Below are 24,183 nucleotides of genomic sequence, written 5' to 3'. Positions count from 1 at the left end.
ATAATTTTTCAGTGTTGTACTTTTCGCTTTGCTGAGTTTGGTAATAATCAGCACTTTGTACGACCGTGTGTCAAGCAGAGAAGGAAATAATATGTCTGTAATACGAAATATCATGTTACACTTTTCCGCTCGGAAAAATTATGAAACAATTTTCCACATGAATTATACACATACAGGACTTGATTCTATATATTTTATACGTTTCATTACTATTAGCAGCTTTGTTGGCATGCATAATGGAATACAATATTTTTATGTTCCCACTATTAATGCAATTGATTTAGAAGAGGTATGTAAAACTATTGAACACATGTACATTAAATTTAATATGTATAGTATTTATGCATTAATAATCTTTTCCTAAGTAATAATTACATAATATTTTTTATTTTACTGTTTGTTTTTAGATATACAAATTTCCTTTAGTGGCAATACTAATAAATAGCACTTTCACAATAAATATAATGTTCGCTTTGAGTGGCGTTTTACTCACAACTCAGTTATTAAAAGACTTGGATCAATATAAACGACTTAAATTCGTTAAGAATGTTGTTTCGAGATATTTGAGGTATGTCCATACACACATATATGCACAGAGTATTATATTTTAAATACTCCAGTCATATGTCTTGAGAATTATACAATTTTTCAAGAACACTGCCTGAAAGTAAAGTTTCGAGGATATATTTCATCCATCGCAATAAAATCTTATCAAGCTAATCATGTTTAAATGTTAGATGCACAGATTATTTCGGTGTTTCCCTTGAAAAAATTGAGCCTTTGTTAACCAAAAATACTAAACATATCAATCTTCAAAATATTCGCTATATATTTTTTTTTATACTTTTCTCCATGCATCGGATAACTGACGAATCTCCTCTCGAAAAGACGGTGGCGACTTTAAGTCGATAAAATTATCGATACATTTTTTAATCTCTTCCATAGTTTTAAGATGTGTGTCAGCCAAAATATCGTGCTGCAAAATACTTATCGTGTCCCCTGGCCAGTAAATAGTTTTTCCTTTCTATTTCCAAATGAATCTTTTTTGGCAATACTCATCATAAATTGTTCGGCTAGGTCGCAACAACTTATAATACAGGGTGTTTCAGGAGGAAAGGTACATATTTCAGGAGGTTATAGTATGGACCATTTTGAGTAAAAATGTTCCATTTTTCTTACTCAAAATAGTCCATACTATAACCTCCTGAAATATGTACCTTTTCTCCTGAAATACCCTGTATATCATTCATATCCTATTAAATGAAAAAAAAATTTATTTTGCGTGAACATTGGGTTTCGCATCGATGTCAATGTTTATCCAAGCTTTCCTAATCCAGGGTTTTCTTCTTTTAGGGTCGCCGTACACAATCTATTTCTTATCGTCAATAATGATTTTATATAAAAAGTCACTATGTAGTAACTTCGTTAACATGGACATCAAATCTCTTCTGCTTCTCTCCGAATTCAGTTCGTGCGTAATCCATCCGTCTAATTTTCTAATTTTTCTTAGCTTATATAGGGTAGGGGGTTATAAGTTTACAACCCGAAGTGTGAAGGTAGATTGGGTTAAAACAAACATAAAAGTCCCGTACCGTTTTGCTTGATTCGCAATAATTATCGAAATATTAATAAGAGAAATCTGAAGAGAGGGAGCATGCCGGCATAAATGATTGGAAAAGCGTTGCAGCTGCTTAGACCGCAGCGCGGCCCAGTCGATACAGCAACTGTTGCCGGTGTGCGACGAGGAGAAAGACAGTGCACCATTATTCGTTGTTTTATCTCGCCGGACTTACGTCTCATCGCACGCCGCCAACAGTTGCTGGGTCGAGTGGGCCGCGCTGTGGCCTGAGTAGCTGCAACGCTTCTCCAATCATCTATGTCGGCGCACTCCCATTCCTCAGATTTCTGTCATTAATAACTTGATAATTATTGCGAATCTCGCAAAACGGTATGGGACTTTTATGTTTGTCTTAACCCAATCTACCTTCACACTTCGGGTTGTAAACTTATAACTCCCACCCTGTATAAGTGAACGGAAATTGATTGGTAGGTTACTCGCAGTTGCAATACAGGCTTGTTTTAAATCTTAATAGGATTTTCGTTCAATAATTGCTTAAGCTCTTTGTTTTCAAATTTCCTTCAGCATGTCAGAATGTTTTTCATTAATTAAACAAAAATAACTTCTCTGAAACTTTTGGTACTTTTGATACTACTTTTTACAATTTATGTGTTACAGCATTTTTTCTCAAAGCTAAGTGAATCATAATTGCAACCTCGCATACTTTTTTCAATTAAAAGCAGCACAAAGAATGTAGTATGCGATATGTTGCATGTTAGACGTCGTCTTGTTCTATACAATTTTGTGAAGTTATGTTGCTAGCTGCGCCAAGCTATATGCATTTTAAACCTTAATTTTAGTATTTCTAAAGCCTCTAAATATTGGGAAGATATATCGATTTAAAGCAGAGTTTTAATTGATTAAAAGTAAAAGCATCGAATAAATTTTTATCTCTAATACTTTTACGTACCTAGTCATCTCCAAAAGAAATACTATATTTTCCTATCTTCAAAGACGCAGGAAATTCATTTGAAAAACTTATGTTATCCCCTTTATTAAAGTGCCATTCACTACAAAAAAACTTATGTGATGTTCTTGATCAACGTATCATACACAATATGCAAGTACAGCGTGTTTCATTTTAATCTCCTCACATAATTATCTCTCAAACTAATTGCTATTCGAATAAATATTTCAGATGAAACATATGCAATATAATATCAAATAATTATTTCCTAAACTTTCAAACTTCTTCTATTTGAATAAATATTTTAGATTAAACTTATTCAGTTTCGAAAGAGAGGATCATCTTCCGATGAATATAATTTTTTTTTAGATGAAACTGCTTCTAACATTTCAAGGTGATGCTTTTTTTCTTAAATGAATGTAGATATTTCCTTTTATCTGGTTTCTTATGGCCGACTCGGAAATTAACATATTTCTTTAGATAGTTTTATAGATGTCTGTGAAGTTGGCACGACATTCTTTAAATTAAAAAAAAACAATGATATATCTAGTAGCATAGTTCTAGAATTCCTGATAGAAAATAAAAAGAGTTCTGCATTTTTACTATTGTTACGTCCTAGAGGAGGAGCGCAATTTATCTGTTCGCAGGAAAGTGCTGGGTCCGAAAATTAAAAAATTATTTAAAAATAGTGAGCGACTGAAACTCTGCCTAAAAACAATCGTAGTTGTTAGAACTCATCTAGAACTGTCGATATATATCGAAAAATGCGCTAGAAGTGATCAGCACGACACTTTCTTTCCGAGTGTCATGCTAGGTACAATATACGTTGTTAATGTAAATAACGTAATTATTGGAATTTTTTATGTAATATTTAATTTTTTTATGTAAATAACGTAATTATTGGAATTTTTTTATTTTAATGACAGAGTTGGAACTCGATTAGAACTACCAGGAACTCCTGCTAAAAGCAGTGATATTTATTGATTTCTTATACATTAGAGGAGGAAGTGTCATGCTAGATTCATGAAGTTAGCACGACAATTTTTCATTTGCCACTTTTTGATAGTAAAAATGCGGAACTCTTTTTATTTTCTATCAGAAACTGTAGAACTATGAAAAGTTCTACTAGAACTCGTTTTTTTAAAATTTTAAAAATGTCGTGCCAACTTCACAGACACGTCTTATAGCCCACGCTGAAACTAGTTTTTCGACCTACAATATCCTATCAAATAGAATATAACTATCATATAACGCAAAATTAACATTCAATGTAACATCTGTTATATGTTATTAGTGTGTTGAGTTTAAAATACGAATTTATAATACGTGTATAATTTCCTATTATAACTGCAATATAACTATGTTATAAAATTGTTATATTACTCTACCATGCACTGGTTATAAAAATATAATATGATTTAAACATAACCATCAGTCAGTGATAAATCAATCATAACGTTATTTCAACGAATAAGTTCTGACTAAATTACCAAGAAAATATATATTTTTCTATAAGGAGATCTAAGGATATAACGCGTATTTTTAATACGCGTACAATTACATTGGCTTTGGAATCGCATTAATTGTGTACTCAAAATATATTGTAATTAATACGATATTTTTACATTTCATTAATAATAAGGTTTTTTAAATAAATGAGGAATTCTTGTTTTGATTTGGTTTCTTTGAGTTTGTTGTTAAACTATTTTGATATTTGAGAATATTAACTATTATAATAATTCGCTAAAAATCTAAAGGCAACCATGGAATCACATATACATATACACACACAAGCACACATGAATGCACTCATGCACGCATGCACGCTTACACATACACACATACATACACATACACACACACACATAGGTGTACTAACATACAGGATGTAGAAGTGATATAACATTTTATCACACGGTTTAGCATTACCGACAGCACTATAGTTAACTGAATCGCGTATAGATATTGCACGCATCGTGTTGTTATCAGCAAGTTTAAATGGTTGACTGTTCGGCTACTTGAGTTAAGATCTTAGTATGAAAAGGTGTAGATACTTAATGTGGTAATGCATTATAAAAATGTAATAAAAAATAATGTAATGTGAGTCTTAAAATCTTTCCCGCTACAGACGTAATTTTCGTAGCCATTTTCATATTTTTATCAATCGTCGCATATCTAATGTTATTACGTTATTCAATGTCTACCTTTTCAATGTTAATATGTTATAATGTTCTGCGAACATTATAAGAATTATATTATATTATATAAATATTAGTCGTAAAAATGTTGTCGAAGCCATTGGCATCGCCATGTGCCGCTGGATCAAGTCAAGCAATGTGTAGCGCGTTCAAGGCATTGGGTGGTCATGACTTTTCACGCCGTTTGAGATCGGAGAAAAATATGCAAACATTCGGTGCGTGTGTGTGTGTGTGTATGCGCGCGCGCATGTGTGATTCTATGGTTGCTTTTAAATTTTTAACAATATATTATATCGGTTAATCTCCAAGCAGCAAAATAGTTTAAAACAAATCCAAGGAAACCCAAATCAAAACAAAAACTCCTCATTTATTTAAAAAAAATGTGTTATTAATTAAATGCGTGAATATCACATTAATATCGCATTGCAGTGCACTTTGAATATTCAATTAATGTGATTTTGAAGCCAATGCAATTATATGCCTATTAAAAGTACGTTACATTCTTAAATCTCCTTATATGTTGTTATTACAAACATATATTTTACTGAGGAATAAGCCCTCTAAAATTATTTGCGGTTAAGGTAATTCAAGATTCATTTTATCTGAGCAGCTAAAAAATTTTCCTTATTGCAGAAATTAATCGGTATAATAGTAAGTGGAACATTACCTAATATAAATGGTATGAATTCCTAGATCACGTTACAAATGCGGAATATATCTATCTTAACGCATTACATAATTTCTTCGATACTATTAGTATCATTCTAACAAGTGTTATTCATACTTTCTTATATAGTAAATGAATTTGCTACGACAACAAATTACACGCCTGACGAATCTATTCTTTTGAATTTGAAGGAATATTAGTAAAATTACAGGAAAGTTTTCTGCATATCGACATCTTTGTTATGTGATGATTCACAGCTGTGAATTTTATACAATACATAGCAAGCATTTTTGCGGAAATACCGCAATGTGCACTATTCTAAAAAAATCGAAGACTGTCACAACAGTAGTGCAGGTTTTCATATCAGTACTCAGTTACGAGAGAACTGTTGTAATGTATCACAATATACCGTGTCTAAAATATTAGAACGCATCACTTTCATCCCTATCAAATGTCTTTACATCAAGTATTAACTAATGCCGACTATGCAATTAAAATGCGGTTTTATCAGTGGACTTAGCGGATTCAACGGAAAATATTATCTCTTTCTCTTTATTTCATACTTTTTATGATACAGTAATCGGAGCTCATTGTAACAATTTTCTAACCAATGAACATCAATTACTTCTGAAAGATGTCCCACTTCTTATCAGAATTCGAATGTAGTTTTAGCGCAACGGTATTTCTGCTCATAATGAAGTTTGAAGAAGCTCAATAATATTTCTCCTGGTCATTGGATAAGAACAGGATAACGTATCTTTCTCATCTAATCTCATACTATTCAGATTTCTTTCTAAAAATTAAAGCTTGTGTGCCTACCGTACTGGATAATATCAAAACTCGAATCACGGCCATCTGTCGAATTACGCAAATGACTTAAATATGAAGAAAGTAGAACTGTGTCATTCAGAGATAGGAACAATGTATTGATGTCCAAAGTTATTCTTTTAAATAAAAAAAATTTTTTTGGGCTACTTTGGGTTCAACTAAGATGGATCTTGAATATCCTTAATCAATTATTTAATCTTTAATCGTGATCTTGATGGACTCATATGACATATGTCAATTTACCTATTTCGGAATGAGCTATAGTTAAAATAAAACATAGTTCCATCAAAAAAAAGAAAGAAAAAGAAACGTGGGTCACTTGGCATGAGAAGATGTCACTGCCTAAAAAAAATATATGCATGGTAAAAAGACCTTCTTAAAATTAAATCAACTCCATCTGAAATATTTCATCGAATATTAAGTTATTTAATAGATAATTATATGGCAAGATTAAAGTGCGACACTCTATATATCTAAGTTCACGTAATATATGTAATGAATTACAGGTTAACACCGTTATATGCCACAATCATTGGTTTCTACATTTGGATTCTCCCGCTATTAGGTTCCGGACCATTTTGGAACATAGTGGTTGAAGAAAGCGCTCATTGTGCGAAAAATTGGTGGTTAAATCTCTTGTATATCAACAATTACGTCGCAAATTCGGAATTGGTAATAAAATTATGTTTGTATCAATCCAAATAATATCCGAAAAAAATCAGTTAACGTTGACATATAAATAACGTGTTTCAGTGTGTCATGCATGGCTGGTATTTAGCGGCAGACTTTCAACTTTTTGTCTGCAGTCAATTTGTGATATATGCATTTTGGCGTATGCCACGTAAAATAGGATATTCTTTTCTTGGAATATTAACATTAATGAGTTGCACCATACTCTTTTTTGCCACTTATGTATACGATGCACCATCCGTTGTGCGGTTCATTCCGTCGTAAGTAATTATTTTTGTTATTCTATATACAATTCTATTTCTAATTGAGACGTAATTAATCCGGGTTCCATTGTTACCTGAAATTAGCTTATTTAATTAGAAAAACAAATGTAGATGAAAGGCATCAATCTTAATGAATCACTTATTTTATTATCATATACAGCGTAACTATATTAGAAGAAGTGACGGAGTTTAAAACGTATTATATTAAAACGCATATGTGTGCCACTGGATACTTTATCGGTATAATCGCTGGTGCAATACTTCACGATCACAAAGATAGTACGTGGCGCTTGTCTAAGGTATGTGAATATATGATATAATATATTTTTAGCTAACTTTTGTATCATTTTCATGAGTAAAAGAGAAAAAATGAGATACGAATTTAAAAATCATGTTGAAGTAAAATATTTTTTTCACGAATAGCAATTTTCACAATGAGCAATTTCTTATTTTATAAAATTCCTTTATGTTATTTTTATTCAAATATCGAGAACACTTGTACCAGTTTTAGATATAGATAACTTCACATATATGTTAGTTTTTCTAAAGAAACAAATTTTTGTAACGTACTTTAATGTTTCTTATGTGGTGTCAAAAATGTATCAATCAATCTTATCAATATATCTTTTATCAAAGAAAAAAAATACAGAAGGCAACATTGGTTGCGGCTAAATTTTATTAATAAACATAACCTAAGTAAGTATATGGATAATATTGGCCAGAGCTTTCCAATTTCAATTTTAATAAATAATATCGCCACATTAGGTAATTGGAGAATAGGATATACCTATATAATATGCACTATCATGTGCTTTCAGTTCTGGTCACATATCTTGGTTTACCCAATGCCCGTGGTTTTATATGTCACCACCCAATGTTGGGCGCATAAATTTCTTATATTGAGCAAGCCAAATGTGTTAGAAGAAGCAATTTTTGCATTTTTACAAAGACTTATTTCTGCCTTGTGCGTGTGCTCTACGATAGTTTTATTATCCATCGGCAGTCAATCAGGTATGATAAACATATTGTAAAATGTTTGAACTACTTTAAGTTATAATTTACTATTGTTTACTATTGCCGAAAGGCCAAGAAGTATAAGACAAGTTATTGTTTTTGAATATTCCCAGCAAACACAATATTACATGTAATGTGCATGTTAGTTGTAATTTCCTACTCAACAATATAACTGTTATATAACACATATGTTATATAACAATTGTGTTATATGTGTTATATTAACGCATGTGTTATATAACAGTTATATTGTTGAGTAGGAAATTACAACTAACATGCACGTTACATGTAAAATTGTGTTTGCTGGGTTGGTAACCATTATATTAATTATTAAATAGCTGTTATTGTAATTATAGATTCACTCAATTGGGAAAATTTATTCTTTATTTTTTTAAAAACTTTAAAAATATAATAGTTTTAGCCAAGCTCAAACAATACAGTACAGGTTTATTTATTATATTTTAATCAATTTATAGTTTGATCGAATTAGAATTTTTACTAATTTATTCTATTCTAATAAAAAAATGTTAATTATATCTCAGTATTTATTGTTTCAAAAATTACTTTGCCAAAATTATTTCGGAATCCATTATCATATATCTTATTTATGCTTCCACAGAATTTTACTATCGTTTCTTAACGCCTCGTTGGATGCAACCATTAGCAAACTTAACTTATGGAGTTTATCTAGTACACTTTATATTAGTTATATCTGATATAGGACAAACAAGAAATGCAAGAACTTTCAGTCTTTTTAAATTAGTAAGTATATAAAAATATGATGAATGCGATTTTTCTTATTATTTCTAGGAATATAATCAAGTATATCATGCGTTATTAATAGTTTGATAATTTATTAGATTTAATAATTTTTTTATCTAGACACTGAATACTATTCCGCTGCTGCTATTATCTTATATAATTTCTTTACTTCTCATAATATGCATTGAGATGCCATTTAGGAATTTAACGAAATGGTATTTCTACGAAAAAACCCCCATTGCTATTAACAAAAGGTATTTGAATGATAAACTTTTTGCATATGTATAATTAATAAGACAGTTTTTTTTCTTCGTAGGATATCCGGGCATAAAGTAACAAAAGAAGAATAATTATGTTATGTCTAGATTCTGCCAAAATCAAAATGTACGCTATGTTAACAATTTTAGCATAGTGTAACGAATAACTTTATAATTTTTTCGGCCTACTAATCCCAGGCGACGAGATCCCAGTTTTCAAAATGCAACATTTAACTGACGTTTTAGGCCCGTTGGAAGAGATTTAGCAAAAAACGGAAGAAACAAAATTTTTTTATTTCTTTGAATTATGTAATAAGAAGTATTATATATATAAAAAATATTAGGTATATAAGATTGTGTAATAAAGAGAATAGAAATTTTCATTTAACAAATTTGTCTTGGACCTCCTAAGATTCAAATTGAGTGCCAAGTATAAAATCTACATAACTTTTGTAATGGACCCCTTAAGGAGTTACATATACCTAGCAGGGTAAAAAATCGATTTTTTTACATTTTCTTAAAGATTCAAATTTCGAGAATATATCCTGCAAATTTCATGTCAGTATCTGCAAAAATAGAGAAGTTACAGAGAGTTGAGTAAAACGGAATCGAGCGTTCGAGCGCTCGAATTCTGCTACCTAACGCGGCTAGTAATGCGCTCACGAATACGGCATTCTTCTGTGTGTGCATATTTCTGGAGGCACTAGTTTCGGGTCTCTATTGTTCGATGTTCCCCTCTGCGTACATGGAGAAAGAGAAAACTGTTAAAATTAACTGGGAAACTTATGAATGAACTTACAGTATATTATGGTTTCGCTATCAGACAGAATTGCGATTCTATAATAAAAAAAGAAGGATGCAAAGGATGGGCTGCACTACATCACAAATCGTCAACAAATAAAGAGCCTCATCATGAAAATTACCTTCCAGGATCAGACTCATAGTGCTCGTGGTAGCGAGCAAAAGCCGAAGGAACTTTAGAGCAATATCAACATAAACCGCCGATAAATATGATTAAAGTCATTCGTTCAATATATGAATAAATTTCGAATGACAATTTATTGGATAGATGTGTTGGTAGATTTACGCGAAACGTAAATGAAAGTATAAACAATCTGATTTAGCGCATAACGCCAAAAGTGCAGCACAGCAGTGCATACGTTGTGCAAATTACTTCGAATATTGCTGCATGCACTTTTAATGAAGTGCTGCAGCATATTTATTAATAATGCATGCATTAGAAATCAATATTGATCACAATTGTACTGCATATTGTGAATATTAAGATCGAGCGCACATCGATGTGGCTGAAGTACGAGCGCAGAAAGCGACGCGCGAAGGAAGAATTGCTCGCCGTCAATAGAGGTCTTCGTGTAGCGATGCTGCTATTAGTGTGAAAAGTACTTCATATGGCCCCGGAATTGTCGACTAGAGGTAAATTGCAAAATTCTGTTGTTAACAATAGTTGAACTGAACTTTAAACTTTAAATGCGTTTTTTTCGAAACATGGTTTTCAAAGACGGAGGATACCTCAAACGGTGAATATCTCAAAAACCAATCGATGGATCGTTCTTAAATTTTTACATAATACTCTCAGATATTTTTTTGTCGTTGACGATCTCATTTTTTTCATCGATCTTCATTAAGAAAAGAAATAACATCAGAAAGACGAAAATTTTTCGCAATTTTGAAATCTCAGTTTCAACTCGTCGCCATTTTGTGACAAACGACAAAATAAAAAATCGGCAAACGTCAACGACAAACCACTACTGTTAACTTCAAAACACCATATGGTTCTTTTGTTTCAAATGGATTGTTTAGGCGGGAGAATGTCCACCGCAAAACATGTTTTTCTCAACTTCGATGTGTGCCGGTGCCCATATTTTTTTTCCGTCTCAACTTTCTAATGATATATATATATTTTTTTTTATATTGCCAAAACATAAGTCTATAATCACACAAAAATTTTATATAATTTCCACTATCCGTTTAGCAGGAATAAAATGTTAAAGTTTGGCCTGTTTTTCGGCCTTCTAAGTGTATGTACGAGGGCGGTCCGATAAGTACTTAGCCTCACCGTCCGATGGCGCCACTATCGCAAGAGAAATTTACTATCGTGTAGTACATTCTCGTAGACGGCTACTGTCGAAATTTCAGCCGAATCGGACTCGTAGTTTTGTTTTGACCGCGTGTGGAAGCGGGCGTGTCCGCAGATTTTAGAAAAATGGAAAAAGAGCAATATCGGTCGGTGATTCGATTCTTGTTTTTGGAAGGGAAATCGCGCAGCGAAATCAAAGAGCGCTTGGATGCTGTGTACGATGACTCTTCTCCTTCGATGGCGACCGTCAAAAATTGGTTTAACGAGTTTCAACGTGATCACACGTCGGTTTTTGATGAGCCACGCCCAGGTGCCCCGAAAACGGCTACCACAGAGGATAACATGACAAAAATCCACGATCTCATATTGGCAGACCGCCGATTGAAGGTGCGCGAGATAGCTGAGACAGTAGGCATCTCAAAAGACCGCGTGGGTCATATCCTGCATGAAATTTTGGGCATGAGAAAGCTGTCGGCGCGATGGGTGCCGCGTTTGCTCACTCCGGACAACAAGCGCAACCGTGAGACCACTTCAGAGCAGTGTTTGACGCTGTTTAAGCGCAATCCAAAGAAGTTTCTGCGTCGTTTCGTGACCGTCGACGAAACATGGATCCACTGGTACACATCAGAGACCAAGGAACAGTCGAAACAGTGGACTTCACCCGGCGAACGTGCTCCGAAGAAGGCGAAGACTGCCCTATCGGCCGGAAAGGTGATGGCCACCGTTTTCTGGGATTCACAAGGTGTGATCTACATCGACTACCTGGAGAAGGGCAAAACGGTCACAGGGCTGTACTATGCCGAATTATTGGGCCGATTCGACGCCGAATTGCAGAAAAAACGGCCCCATTTGGCGAAGAAAAAAGTGCTCTTCCACCATGACAACGCACCGGCTCACACCTCCGCCCTCGCCATGGTCAAATTGGTCGAATTGGGCTACGAACTGCTGCCCCATCCACCGTATTCTCCAGATTTGGCCCCGTGCGACTTCTTTTTGTTTCCAAACTTGAAAAAGTCACTCGCCGGGCAGAAATTTGAGTCGTATGAGGAGGTCATCGCCGTCACGGAGGCCTACTTTGCAGACCTCGAGAAAACGTATTTTTCAGACGGGTTAAAGAAGTTGGAGCATCGCTGGGTCAAGTGTATCGAGCTAAAAGGAGACTATGTTGAGAAATAAATCGCCACTTTTCCAAAATTTTCGTTTTTCTTTTGTAGGCTAAGTACTTATCGGACCACCCTCGTATATAGACTATATTTCGATATGCATTGCGAATATTGAAGATCTATAATATATATTATGTATACTATATGTTTTCATAATGGGTGCATTCAGTGGAGAAAACCGCTCAGTGAGCGGTTAGTGACTATTGGTCCTTACTGTTCCTTACACTCAGACCAAACGTTGACGAATTACTCAACAGTTGCGCAACTGTTGAATGTTGTGAACGCACCCAATGTATATTTTCGCAATATACATCGGAACGTGTCTTTATGTACATATCGATAAATGTCGATAACGGAACTGTAAATGTCGGTATTATCGACATCATTAGTTCCGCTCAGATGAGGGCGCAATCGCGTTGGAGTTCTGTCGCCGCTCCAGGATTCCCTTAATAGGAGGTGCAAATGATTATCCTATACTTGTACAAGTACAAAGAAGGTTAAAATGGTATATCCTGGGGAAACATTCAGAGCATGTAGTTTCGCGCCAAAGAAATACTGAAGGTGACACTACTAGAAAAATGTTGATTTATATAAAAGATGTACATAATTCAGATTTAATTGATCCTGATGACCCAACATGTGAAGAGGAAGAATTATTTGTGTATACTCCACAATTACAGGATGTCACAAACAGAAACAAAGATGAAGACAAACTTAGTACACAAACAGAAGCTTGTGAAGGTATAAGGCTCGATTGCACCAACGTCATTTTCATTTTAAGTGAAACTTAAGTATATGTTTATCTTTATTTATATAAAAAGAAAGATAAAGATAGATACATATTTAAGTCTCACTTAAAGTTTAAATAATGTTGGTACAATTTGGTCTAAGAACACTGAGAACAAGTTCTTTGAATAAATAACAAAATACATATTTATATATATATATATTTATATTATATATATATGTATATGTATATGTATATATATATACATATATATATATACATATACATATACATATATATATAATATAAATATATATATATATATATATACATATTACAATAACTCACGAATTTCAACGAACAAATTCTTTTGTGAACTTTGGCTTAGATACCAATAAATGACCAATTTGTAGTCATAACGAAATCACGCTTTTCAAATAATTATTTAAAATAAAATATCCTCCCTTTCCTCAACCGTCGCTCACGGTCCTATCCCAGTTAAAAAGATTCAGTTCCTTGACTTTAATAAAAGACCACCGACGTACGTCCGCGGCAGATAAAGGAGTCATGCCAATCCTTTATCTGGACCGTAGACTCGCAAATATGTCGGAGCTTGTGAAAGCAAGCGTGAAGTTACGTTCCTCCTCCAGGACGTAACAGTATAAAACAACGCGTATCATGTACAATGTATTTTACTTCAAGTCAAATTTATTATAATTGATGTGAAATGATTCGAAGGTGAATTTTAGTGCTGTTATAAATTTAGTATATTATTGTAATAATAACAATAGTATTACTTTTCAATATTATATGTGTCTGAAATACAAGTGACGCAATTGTTCCAGCTGCTGGCTGGACATCATAAAAAGCTCGATAACTTCGAAATGGTTTACTCAAAATAGAAAAAATTAAGATGTTTTGAAAAGGTTTGAAGAAGGGCTACAAAAATATGTAATAAAAAATAGGGGATCATACTTAAAAAATTCAAGGTGACCTTGTCCTGACCTTGGCGACGCCACCCGAGGTCAAACTCATGATAAATAGATTTTTTAAAACCCTACAATTTTTATTTGAAACATTTTTTTCTAAAATGCTTAGTTTTTATATTTCACTGTCCCGGTACTTTTTATACACCTTGCATATACACGACATTTTAGTATATAAAATAAATAAATAGTGCAAAAAATTAATAACTGAAGAATTTGATCAAGTATAAGCAGCTAGTTTTCAGTACTAAAACTTGTAATAGGTCAAGTTGTTATTTTTACTTTTACATTCTACTTATGTTTCTGCTCTCTGGAGTAATCAGCATCAGCGAACTCATAATTTTTATAAACAAATTTGTCAAATGACTTTATTTGTCAGATAATGTCGTATATGTCGATAAGCAACTTTGTAATAATCTTCGACTTATCGATATTTAAAAAATATATTATTAATGTAGTTTATCTTTACGTAACAGACAAGTTTTCCTTATAAAAACCTGAATTCATTTTAGTTTCATATCAACAAGTACAACTCGAGACAGTATGATTTCTACTTCTACGATGTACGTACACAAAGTGACTTACTGTATCGTAGTGATTCTACTACTAAAAATAACACATTCCTATGTTTTGGCTGAACAAAATTACTTAATTCCGGAACAATGGGCATTAAAGGATATGCCTCTTTTATCAATTATTTTTGCAACATCAGAATATTTGCCGGCTGGACCATGCAAGGAAGATGCACGGAGATTTTTGGATGACCTACTTAACGATTCTCTATGGGCTGCGCAAAGTATGTTTATATAAATTATAATATATTTTACGAATTAAAACACTAGAAAAATGCAATAGTATTTGATATTGTTTTTTTAAACTATATGTCAATTAGCTTTCTTTGTAAAATAACGTGTAGAAAGTACCAATATCAATGTTAAAACTGAATTAAAACACGAAAAGATTCAAATTTATTTAATTCATATAAGTTCTAATAAATCGATTTAGTGTCCCAAATGCTCTGCTTGTGCACATTATTGACATGTGACCGTGAATATTAATGCGTAAATACTTTGTAAAGTACAGTTTAAAAATTGTATTCCTGGGTAGCCAAATCAAGCAGACTTTGTGTTATGTCTGCTCAAAATTTTTTCAGGCAGGTTAGTAGCAAATTAGTAGCAGATTAGTAGCAAAAAGCTCATCAAAAGTACTTATCCGCTAGCAAAGTATGGTGACAGATTGACGGCAGAAATTCAGCAGGAGCTGACGTTTCATAACCATTAAAAAATATTCAAATGGAATGTATCACAAACACTGCTCGATTTCTATCGCCAGTTTGCTGATAAGTTATATCAGTACATGCTCTGTCAGCACACGATTTACATGGACATAGATAGTTACTGATCTGTCATAGTATTCCGATCGTACGACATCAGGTGATATTAAAATGTAACCGGACTAAGCCTTTTTATAGGCTTACTTTTCTGACCTAAATTTGATCTATATTTCCCTCAAAATACACTGTAAGAAATGATGTGTTAACATATTTCATGTGTCTCAAATCATCCACTCTCATTTATGTGTTAATTTAACCCTTTAACTGCTACGGTCGAGATGACTCGAGTGTGGAAATAAATGGCGACCTTGCTACAATGCCACTAGGCATTGTCATGTATGTTCAAATACTACATTGGCACAAAGAAAAAGAAAAGAGAACCGGTATATGTGTACATTTTTGCATGATCTTATATCATTATAAAATATTTTATAATTGTAAAAATAACTCAGCAAAGAGGGTCATAATAGTCATTTAATATCTCAGCAGTTAAAGGGTTAATATACAGCAAATATTAAAAAATAACATGCATAATATGTAAAAAATTAACACAAAAATTTAGCATTTGAATGCTGTCTAGAATCACAGTTTGTGTTAAATTGACATACAATGAATGTTACTTCAACATTTGGAAAAAGTAATGATCTATGATTTGATGAAATGAAAATGTTAGATTGACATAATCTATGTGTTAAAAATCCAATATTTATATAATATAACACATGATAACTGTTATAATGAGGAAAGTAACATATTTTAGATGTTGATTTTAACATGTAAAATATATCGCAGCAAAAATTCATGTATTTAATTTACATATAAATTGCGATATTTTAACACTTAAAAATATTATTTTTAAACTTGACAATAGTTAATCTTAATTTAACACAAGAAAGTCTAAGTAACACAACAACGATATGTTAAATTAATATATGACTGTGTAAATAACTTAACATAAAACTTTCTATACACAAAATTTTAACAAAAATAAGAAACGTTTTTAACTGTGTAGTATTAAGCATCTCTGGCGACTCAGGGAATGCAGATTTTTATTGCGATATCTTTAGAAGATTACATGAGGACGTATGTCGCAAAAGGCCGAAAATGCAGCGCAAAAAAGTGGCTTTTACACCGTGACAATGGTCCCGCCTACACGAAAGCATTGTCATAGTGCAAAAGCCAGTTTCAAATCGCAGGAGTTTATGGTAAAGGAAAAAACCATGGCGGTCGTCTTATATTCTCTTCATTCGCCGGATTTCGTCTTTCGTGATTTCTTTTTATTTCCTAAAATGGAGTTAAAGCTCAAGAGATAGCGTTTTAGCATCATCGACAAGATCCAGTCCGAATCGCAAGAGTGTTAAGGCTATAAAAAAAAAATTCGAAGAAGTGTTTGAGAAGTAATGATATTGTTATATTATATATATACGCAGAAGAAAACTATTTTAAAAGAAATATAGACCAAATTTAGATTGAAAAAGTATTATACTTTTTATAGGCTTAGTTCGCTTTCATTCTGACATCTTGTATCTGACCTCGTATCTGTTGCCAATCTGATGCTAAAATTCCCAACATTTATTAGATTAATATTGATATATTTTGCAATGTACATATGTGTGTGAGCGCTTTCACATATCTCTTGATATTCTATTAAATTTTACTTCAGTGTTTGACTCTTCTACAAAATATCCGGATGGTATACTCTACGGACATACAAGACATCTAGGAAATTTCGATGAATGTTACAACATACAAGTTAATATCATAAAAGAAGGTACCGATGATCATGAAATTAATGGAAAATATTGCTTAATCGATATTATATATAAAAAGAAGCAAACTACATCGGTCCAACAAAAATCATTAAAAACACAATACATGAACAATTCGTTGGACATAACCAATTCTTTTTGGAAATTATTAGAGGTATGTTTGTAACGTTTTTAACAAATTTTATATCGGAAACATTAAAATTACGCAGAGATCCAAGTGATGGAACAGAATTATTTTAGAAAGGTAATGTAATTATAAATTACATCAGTGTATTGATATAATTATAAACTATACATATTAAGAATAATTACTATATTCAGATTTTAATATATTTTGAAAGTATTATATATATTTTAAGCAATTCAGATGATGTAAGATACATGGATGATGCAAGAATCATAGGGTCAATAATTATACAGGGTGTCCGGTAATTAGCTGTCAACTCAAAGTGTGAAGATAGATTGGTTTAAGATAAACATAAAAGTCCCATACTGTTTTGCGAGATTCGCAATAATTATCGAGTTATTAATTACAAAAATCTGACGAATGAGTGCGCGCTGAGATGGATGATTGGAAAAGCGTTGTAGCCTCTCGGGATACAGTGCGGCCCAGTCGACCCAGCAACTATTGGCGGCTTGCGGCGAGATAAATTAACGAATAGCGGCGCGTTGTCCTTCTCCTCGCCGCGCACCGGCAACAGTTTCTGGATCGACATGGCCGCGCTGTGGCCTAAGCAGCTGCAACGCTTATCCAATCATCTATGTCAACGTGCACCTACTCCTAAGATTTCTGTCATTAATAAGCATGAAAAAAGTTAGCCCCCCACTTTTAAAATAACAAAGATTTGAATGTTGTGCTGAATTGTGCTAGGTTTGCGCTACATTGTGCCAGAATAAAAAAGTTGAAATTTTAAAAATACGCTCAAAAAATTAAAAAAACGATTTTTTTGCTAGCCCCCACTTTCTGATTTTCGAAATTTTAAGACTTGTGCTAGGTTATGCTAACATTGTGCTAGTTATTGTGTGGGCATAATATTGCATATCTGAGTTGTGCTAGGCTAGCACAACTCAGCACAACCAGCAGTTTCGCCAGCACAACGATATAAAGGATACTTTACTCTTGAAGCCGCCCTTCGTGAAATCATTGAAAGTTTAAAAAGTCTGCTTCTAGTTATTGTGTGGGCATAATATTTGAGTTGTGCTAACCTAGCACAACCCAGATATGCAATATTATGCCCACACAATAACTAGAAGTAGACTTTTTGAACTTTTAGTGGTTTCATCGAATTATAAGTCGGGTCTCGTTCTCGAAATTAAAAGGAAATCGAGAACGACACGTAGTACCGCTAGGACCCGCTGAGTTATTAGGTGTGTGAATTAATTCAGTCCGTTTATTCTTCCAAAAAAAGACTTTAATATAAAAAAACATGAAAAAGTTCACTAATCAAAGTATTTGCCATCACTTGCTATTATTTTTCCCATCTGTCTGGCAGTTGTTGCATTCCGTGACGGAAAAACGATTCGTCTTTCAAAGCGATCCATTCATTGAGCCATTTCTCTATGCTATGCCTAACAAGCCACGTTACGATCAAATACATGATTTGGATCCGGTTTTGCATTTTATTGAAGAATTATATCCATTAGAGGAGCTAACTTTAATGAAGCTTACTCTTAGATTATCAATCCTCTTGGCGATTGTAACAGCACACAGAAAACAAACGTTGTCTCTAATTAAGTTAGAAAACATATCAATAACGCCGATGGGAATTGAAATCAAAATCGCGGAGAGAATTAAGACTTCTCGTACTTACCAACCATATTTACTACTTCTCAGATTTAAAGATATATCGAAACTTTGTGTCGCTAGCACCATGGAGCATTACTTGGAGGTCACAAAAGAAATAAGAAAAAAAGTTACATCCTTGTTTATTACTACGACAAAACCGTTCAAAGCCGTATCAAGAGACACAATTAGTAATTGATTGCGGAGATGTTTAAGTAAAGCTGGAATAGATGTGGGGTTTGCCCCACATAGTATCCGGCATGCAAGTGTATTCATACGTCGGCTGTATTCAAGAAGGGTGTAAATGTTGCGTTAATTAAGGACCTGGCAGGTTGGTCAGAAAAATCAAATACATTTAATAGATTTTATAATAAACCTATTGTTTGTAACAAATATGACTTTGTAAGGGCGGTATTGTCCCGAAATGTTACATAAGAATGGCTATTTTTGTTTTTATGAACATAATACTAGGTGAAGAGATACGTTATATCGATTACCTGTTTTGCAGTTAGTTGCGTTAGTGATATTCTGGCCTTTTATATTCAATCAGTTTCTGTTTCTTTTTAAATTTTATAAAAACAGATATGTGTACATGAATATATTGAGATATACATTCTTCGTTAAGGAGTTATGGTCAAAGAAAAATTAACAATGTATAACTGATCTAGTTGAGGAATATCAAAAATCGAGAACTGAACGCAAAGGTTCTGAACATCTACGTGTCATTCTCGATTTTCTTTTAATCTCGAGAACGAGGCCCGATTTATAATGGAATGATCGAGCGAGCCCGCGAAGCTCGATCGGGATTATGAGGAGGGTTCGAAGTGATTAAAAAGCCCACCCGATTACTTGAGTATGTTTCTGATAAAATCATAAAACTCTCTCTTGAATTTGCCGCTTTCTCTAAAAAAATAAAGGCATGCCGGGTAGACGGTCCGGCTAGGACCGCGTGAGAGAGGGAGATTTGAAGCAGTAGAGCATCTGAAGACGTGGTAATTCAGCGGGCCCTAGTATTATGTGTCGTTCTTGATTTCCTTTTAATCTCTTCGAACGAGACCCTCCTCATAATCCCGATCGAGCTTCGCGGGCTCGCTCGATCATTTCATTTTTTGTGGTTTCACGTAGGACCGCTCAAGAGTAAAGTACCCTTTGAGTCGTTGTGCTGGCGAAATTGCGGGTTGTGCTGAGTTGTGCTGGCCTCGTACAATTCAGATATGCAATATTATGCCCACACAATAACTAGAAGCAGACTTTTTGAACTTTCAATGGTTTCAAGGGCGACTTCAAGAGTAAAGTACTCTTTGTATTATTGTGCTGGCGAAACTGCAGGTTGTGCTGAGTTGTGCTAGGCTAGCACAGTTAAGATTTATAATTATACGCGCTATTGTTAACAGGGAGCAAAATAATCGTCATATTTGTGTTTTTCGCTCGAAATTGTTTTTTATCATAACTTTTCTTGTTGTAATTTTTAAGTAATGTTTTGGCACAATGTTAGCACAACCTAGCACAACTTATCACAGGTCTTAAAATTTCAAAAATCAAAAAGTGCGGGGCTAGCAAAAAAATCGGTTTTTTCATTTTTTGAGCATATTTTTTAAATTTCAACTTTATTATTCTGGCACAATGTAGCACAAACCTAGCACAATTCAACACAACATTCAATTCTTTGTTATCTCAAAAGTGGGGGGCTAACTTTTTTCACGTCATTAATAACTCGATAATTATTGCAAATCTCGCAAAACGGTATGGGACTTTTATGCTTGTCTTAATCCAATCTACTTTCACATTTCGGGTTGGCAGCTGATTACCGGACACCTTGCATAGTGTCCTATTATAATATTCGAAATAAATATCTGAATTTAAAATATGTGAATTAAAATATTCACGAAACATCTGACAGAAGGTTTCATGTAATGATATTTATATAATGATAATGTAAGAAATACATCTGACATGACAAAGATACTTGAAACACGTGAAACAATGTTCAAAACAAAAGTTAGAAGGTTCAATGTAGTCATGACCGATAGTGCTATTTCTTATTTTTACTTTAAATGGACAACTGGAAATCGAATTTCTCAATTACAATTTAATATCTTTAATCGCAGAATTAAGTGTTTAATTTAAATTGAAAAAGAAGAAAGGAACAAACTTAAATATCGTATAAACATCGCCATGTCGCATAATTTTCTCATTTTCTCCGTTGTAATAAATGTTTTGTTTACGGCACATTATTCAAGGAATTAACTGATTGTTTACTTATTAATACTTTTGCACTTAGCAATTGGACAGTCCCCCATATGTACGTAGAAATCATTTACAACTAGCTTTGTGTGTACCGGCGACCTGCAGTGCGGAAAATATAGAAACAGCCTTGAGAATACCTTTAGAAAAACTTGGAGAGAGTAAAAATATTGAATTGCTGATAAGTGTACAACCTAATTCTTGTTACACAGTCAACGAAGGACCAAAATTTACTTTTGGCACTGGAATTTGGTGGTAAATTTTACTCATCACAAACGTAAAAAAATTATATTTTATATGTAACTTCAAATAATTTTTCAGTGCTCTACTTATCGCTTTGTTGAGTTTGGTAATAATCAGCACTTTGTGTGACCATATATCAAGCAAAGATGAAAATGATACGAAATCTGTAATACGAAATATCATGCTACACTTTTCCGTTCGGAGAAATTACGAAAAGGTTCTTCATGTAAATTATACACATACAGGGATTGACTCTATATATTTTATACGTTTCTTTATAATCAACTGTATGGTTTATCTGCATAATGCAATGCAATATACTTATATTCCCACCATTAATGTAGTTGATCTAGAAAAGGTATGTAAAACTATTGAACATATATATGTTAACAAGGAAATCATCGAAACTGTCCCTCACTAACAAGAAGACATAGGGAACGCAAAAATTAAAAAAATTCTGAAACTTTGTATAGAAGTAAAGTAGTCCATTCGTAATACAAACTATTTTCTGTTCGTGTAGAATCCCAGTTTGAGGGGATAAAACCACCCTTCGAAAAAGAAACTATTAGGTGTACAAATGAATAATCCAAATTATTTTAAGCAGTTATGAAATCAATTTTAAACTGAATAGATTTTCCCGCTCTTTTGTGATTATGCAATGTTGACATATAGCTATTAAAAAGAATATATAGTTTGGCGAAAGGCCCAACATAATCTTCGAAAGTATTCAGTTCAGTACAGTCGAAAATGGCAACAGATAAGGTGCATATCCGACGCTGCATTCTTTACGAATTCCAACAAGGAAAAAATGCTGCAAGAGCGTGCGAATCGATTTGTTCCTTTCTCGGCGAAGGTGTTGTATCGTACGATGTGTGCGCATTTTGGTTTAAGCAGTTTAAAAGCGGTAATTTCAGTCTAATCGACAAACAACGCCCTGGAGGCTCTCCGAAGTACGAGAATGATGATTTGGAACAACTGCTCGCTGAGAATTCGGCACAAACATAAAAAGAGCTTGCAGAACAGTTGGGAGTAACGTAGCAAACGATTTCCAAACGCCTACATGAGATGGGAAAGATCCAGAAAGAAGGAACATGGGTTCCGCATGAACTCACTGAAACCAATAAAAATCCACGAGTGGCAGCGTGTCTTTCTCTTCTCAATAAGCAGTGTCGAAAGTCTTTCTTGTGGAAAATCGTTACGGGCGATGAAAAATGGATACTCTATGACAATCCGAAACGCAGAAAGTCATGGGTAAATCCCAGCGAATCATCAAAATCGGTCGCAAAACCCAATCGCTTCGGAAAGAAGGTTCTTCTCTGCATTTGGTGGGATATCAAGGGCGTGCTTTATTATGAGTTGTTGGAACCGGGTGAAACAGTTACTGCGGACTGCTACCAACGTCAATTAATCTGCTTGAGTCAAGAATTGGAACGAAAACGCCCGTATACTGGCAAAGGAGAACGTCCAGTGAAATTGTTGCATGACAACGCCAGGCCACACATTGCTTCCAATACAAAAGACACCATAATGAGTCTTGGCTGGGACGTCTTGCAACACTCGGCGTATTCACCAGACATTGCTCTATCCGATTATCACTTGTTCCGGTCGATGCAACACGCCTTGTCCGATATGCACTTCCAATCAGTGGATGAAATCCGAAAATGGCTTGACGACTTTATCGTGTCCAAAGACGTAACATTTTTCCGAGATGGAATTCATCAGCTGCCTGAAAGATGGCTTAAAGTTGTAGAAAGCAACGGCAAATACTTTGATTGACAATTTAATTTACTTTCTTTTAAAATAAACCTTGAATGTAGCTGAAAAAATTGAATTATTCATTTGTACACCTAATACTTTCATTTTTAGCGTATATCATTTAAAATACGAGGCATATATGAAAATGGTTTACATGAAAGTTGTAATGTATTTCATCCTCTTTGCAACTGTGTATTCAGATTTTACAAAATTGGAGGAGGGCGGATTTCAAAATTTTTCAATTTTGTAAAATCTGAATACACAGTTGCAAAGAATATAAAATACACTATAACTTTCATATAAACCATTTTTACATATGCCTCGTATTTTAAAAGATTTAAAAGATTACACTAAAAATGAAAATTGTTTTTCTTTCGAAGGTTTCATCCCCTTAGACTGGAATTCCGCATAAACGAAAAAATAGTATTGCATTACGAATGAACTACTTTATTTCCACATAAAGTTTCAGAATTTTTTGAATTTCCGCATTCCCTATGTTTCCTTATAAAAATTTTTTAGCAATGTATTCCAACATTTTGGAGCAGACACAATCTCTCGAGAAGAACAGGCTTTTTCATATTTTGTAATTATTTCCTAAACTATGAGATATATGAAAAAATGTTTTGTACAAAAATTGTAGAATAATTTATATTCTTTAAAACGGTTTGCTGAAATTAAAAAAAAGATGCAGAATTTTTAATATCCCCTCTCTGTTCATTACTTCTTGTAAATTTTTTAACTTTCAAGGGCGGAAATTGAAAAGTTTTGAATATTAAATTCACCCATATACAGGGTGTCCAATTTTAAAGTTTACAGTCTTATATTTCGTAAACCGATGATTTTATTGAAAAATATTTCAAACAGAAGTTGTAGGGTTC

The 24,183-nt window shown here is 33.5% G+C and overlaps 1 protein-coding gene across 1 annotated transcript in view; it reads left to right on the top strand.

Annotated features, from left to right (window-relative positions):
* The window catches only part of LOC105187103 (nose resistant to fluoxetine protein 6-like), a 34,484-nt gene that overhangs the window by 5,916 nt on the left and 4,385 nt on the right, over positions 1-24,183 (top strand). Inside the window, exons 4-11 of the mRNA XM_025306920.1 lie at positions 13-289; positions 408-568; positions 6,725-6,890; positions 6,972-7,168; positions 7,332-7,470; positions 7,990-8,182; positions 13,078-13,206; positions 17,175-17,434. Coding sequence (XP_025162705.1) covers positions 13-289; positions 408-568; positions 6,725-6,890; positions 6,972-7,168; positions 7,332-7,470; positions 7,990-8,182; positions 13,078-13,206; positions 17,175-17,434 — 1,522 coding nt within the window. The remainder of the gene's footprint in view (positions 1-12; positions 290-407; positions 569-6,724; positions 6,891-6,971; positions 7,169-7,331; positions 7,471-7,989; positions 8,183-13,077; positions 13,207-17,174; positions 17,435-24,183) is intronic.

Source organism: Harpegnathos saltator, unplaced genomic scaffold (assembly GCF_003227715.2).
Source record: "Harpegnathos saltator strain DR-91 unplaced genomic scaffold, Hsal_v8.6 scaffold810, whole genome shotgun sequence".
NCBI lineage: Eukaryota > Metazoa > Arthropoda > Insecta > Hymenoptera > Formicidae > Harpegnathos > Harpegnathos saltator.
The sequence above is the reverse complement of the archived record's forward strand: the minus strand, read 5'-3'. Positions and strand labels throughout refer to the sequence as shown.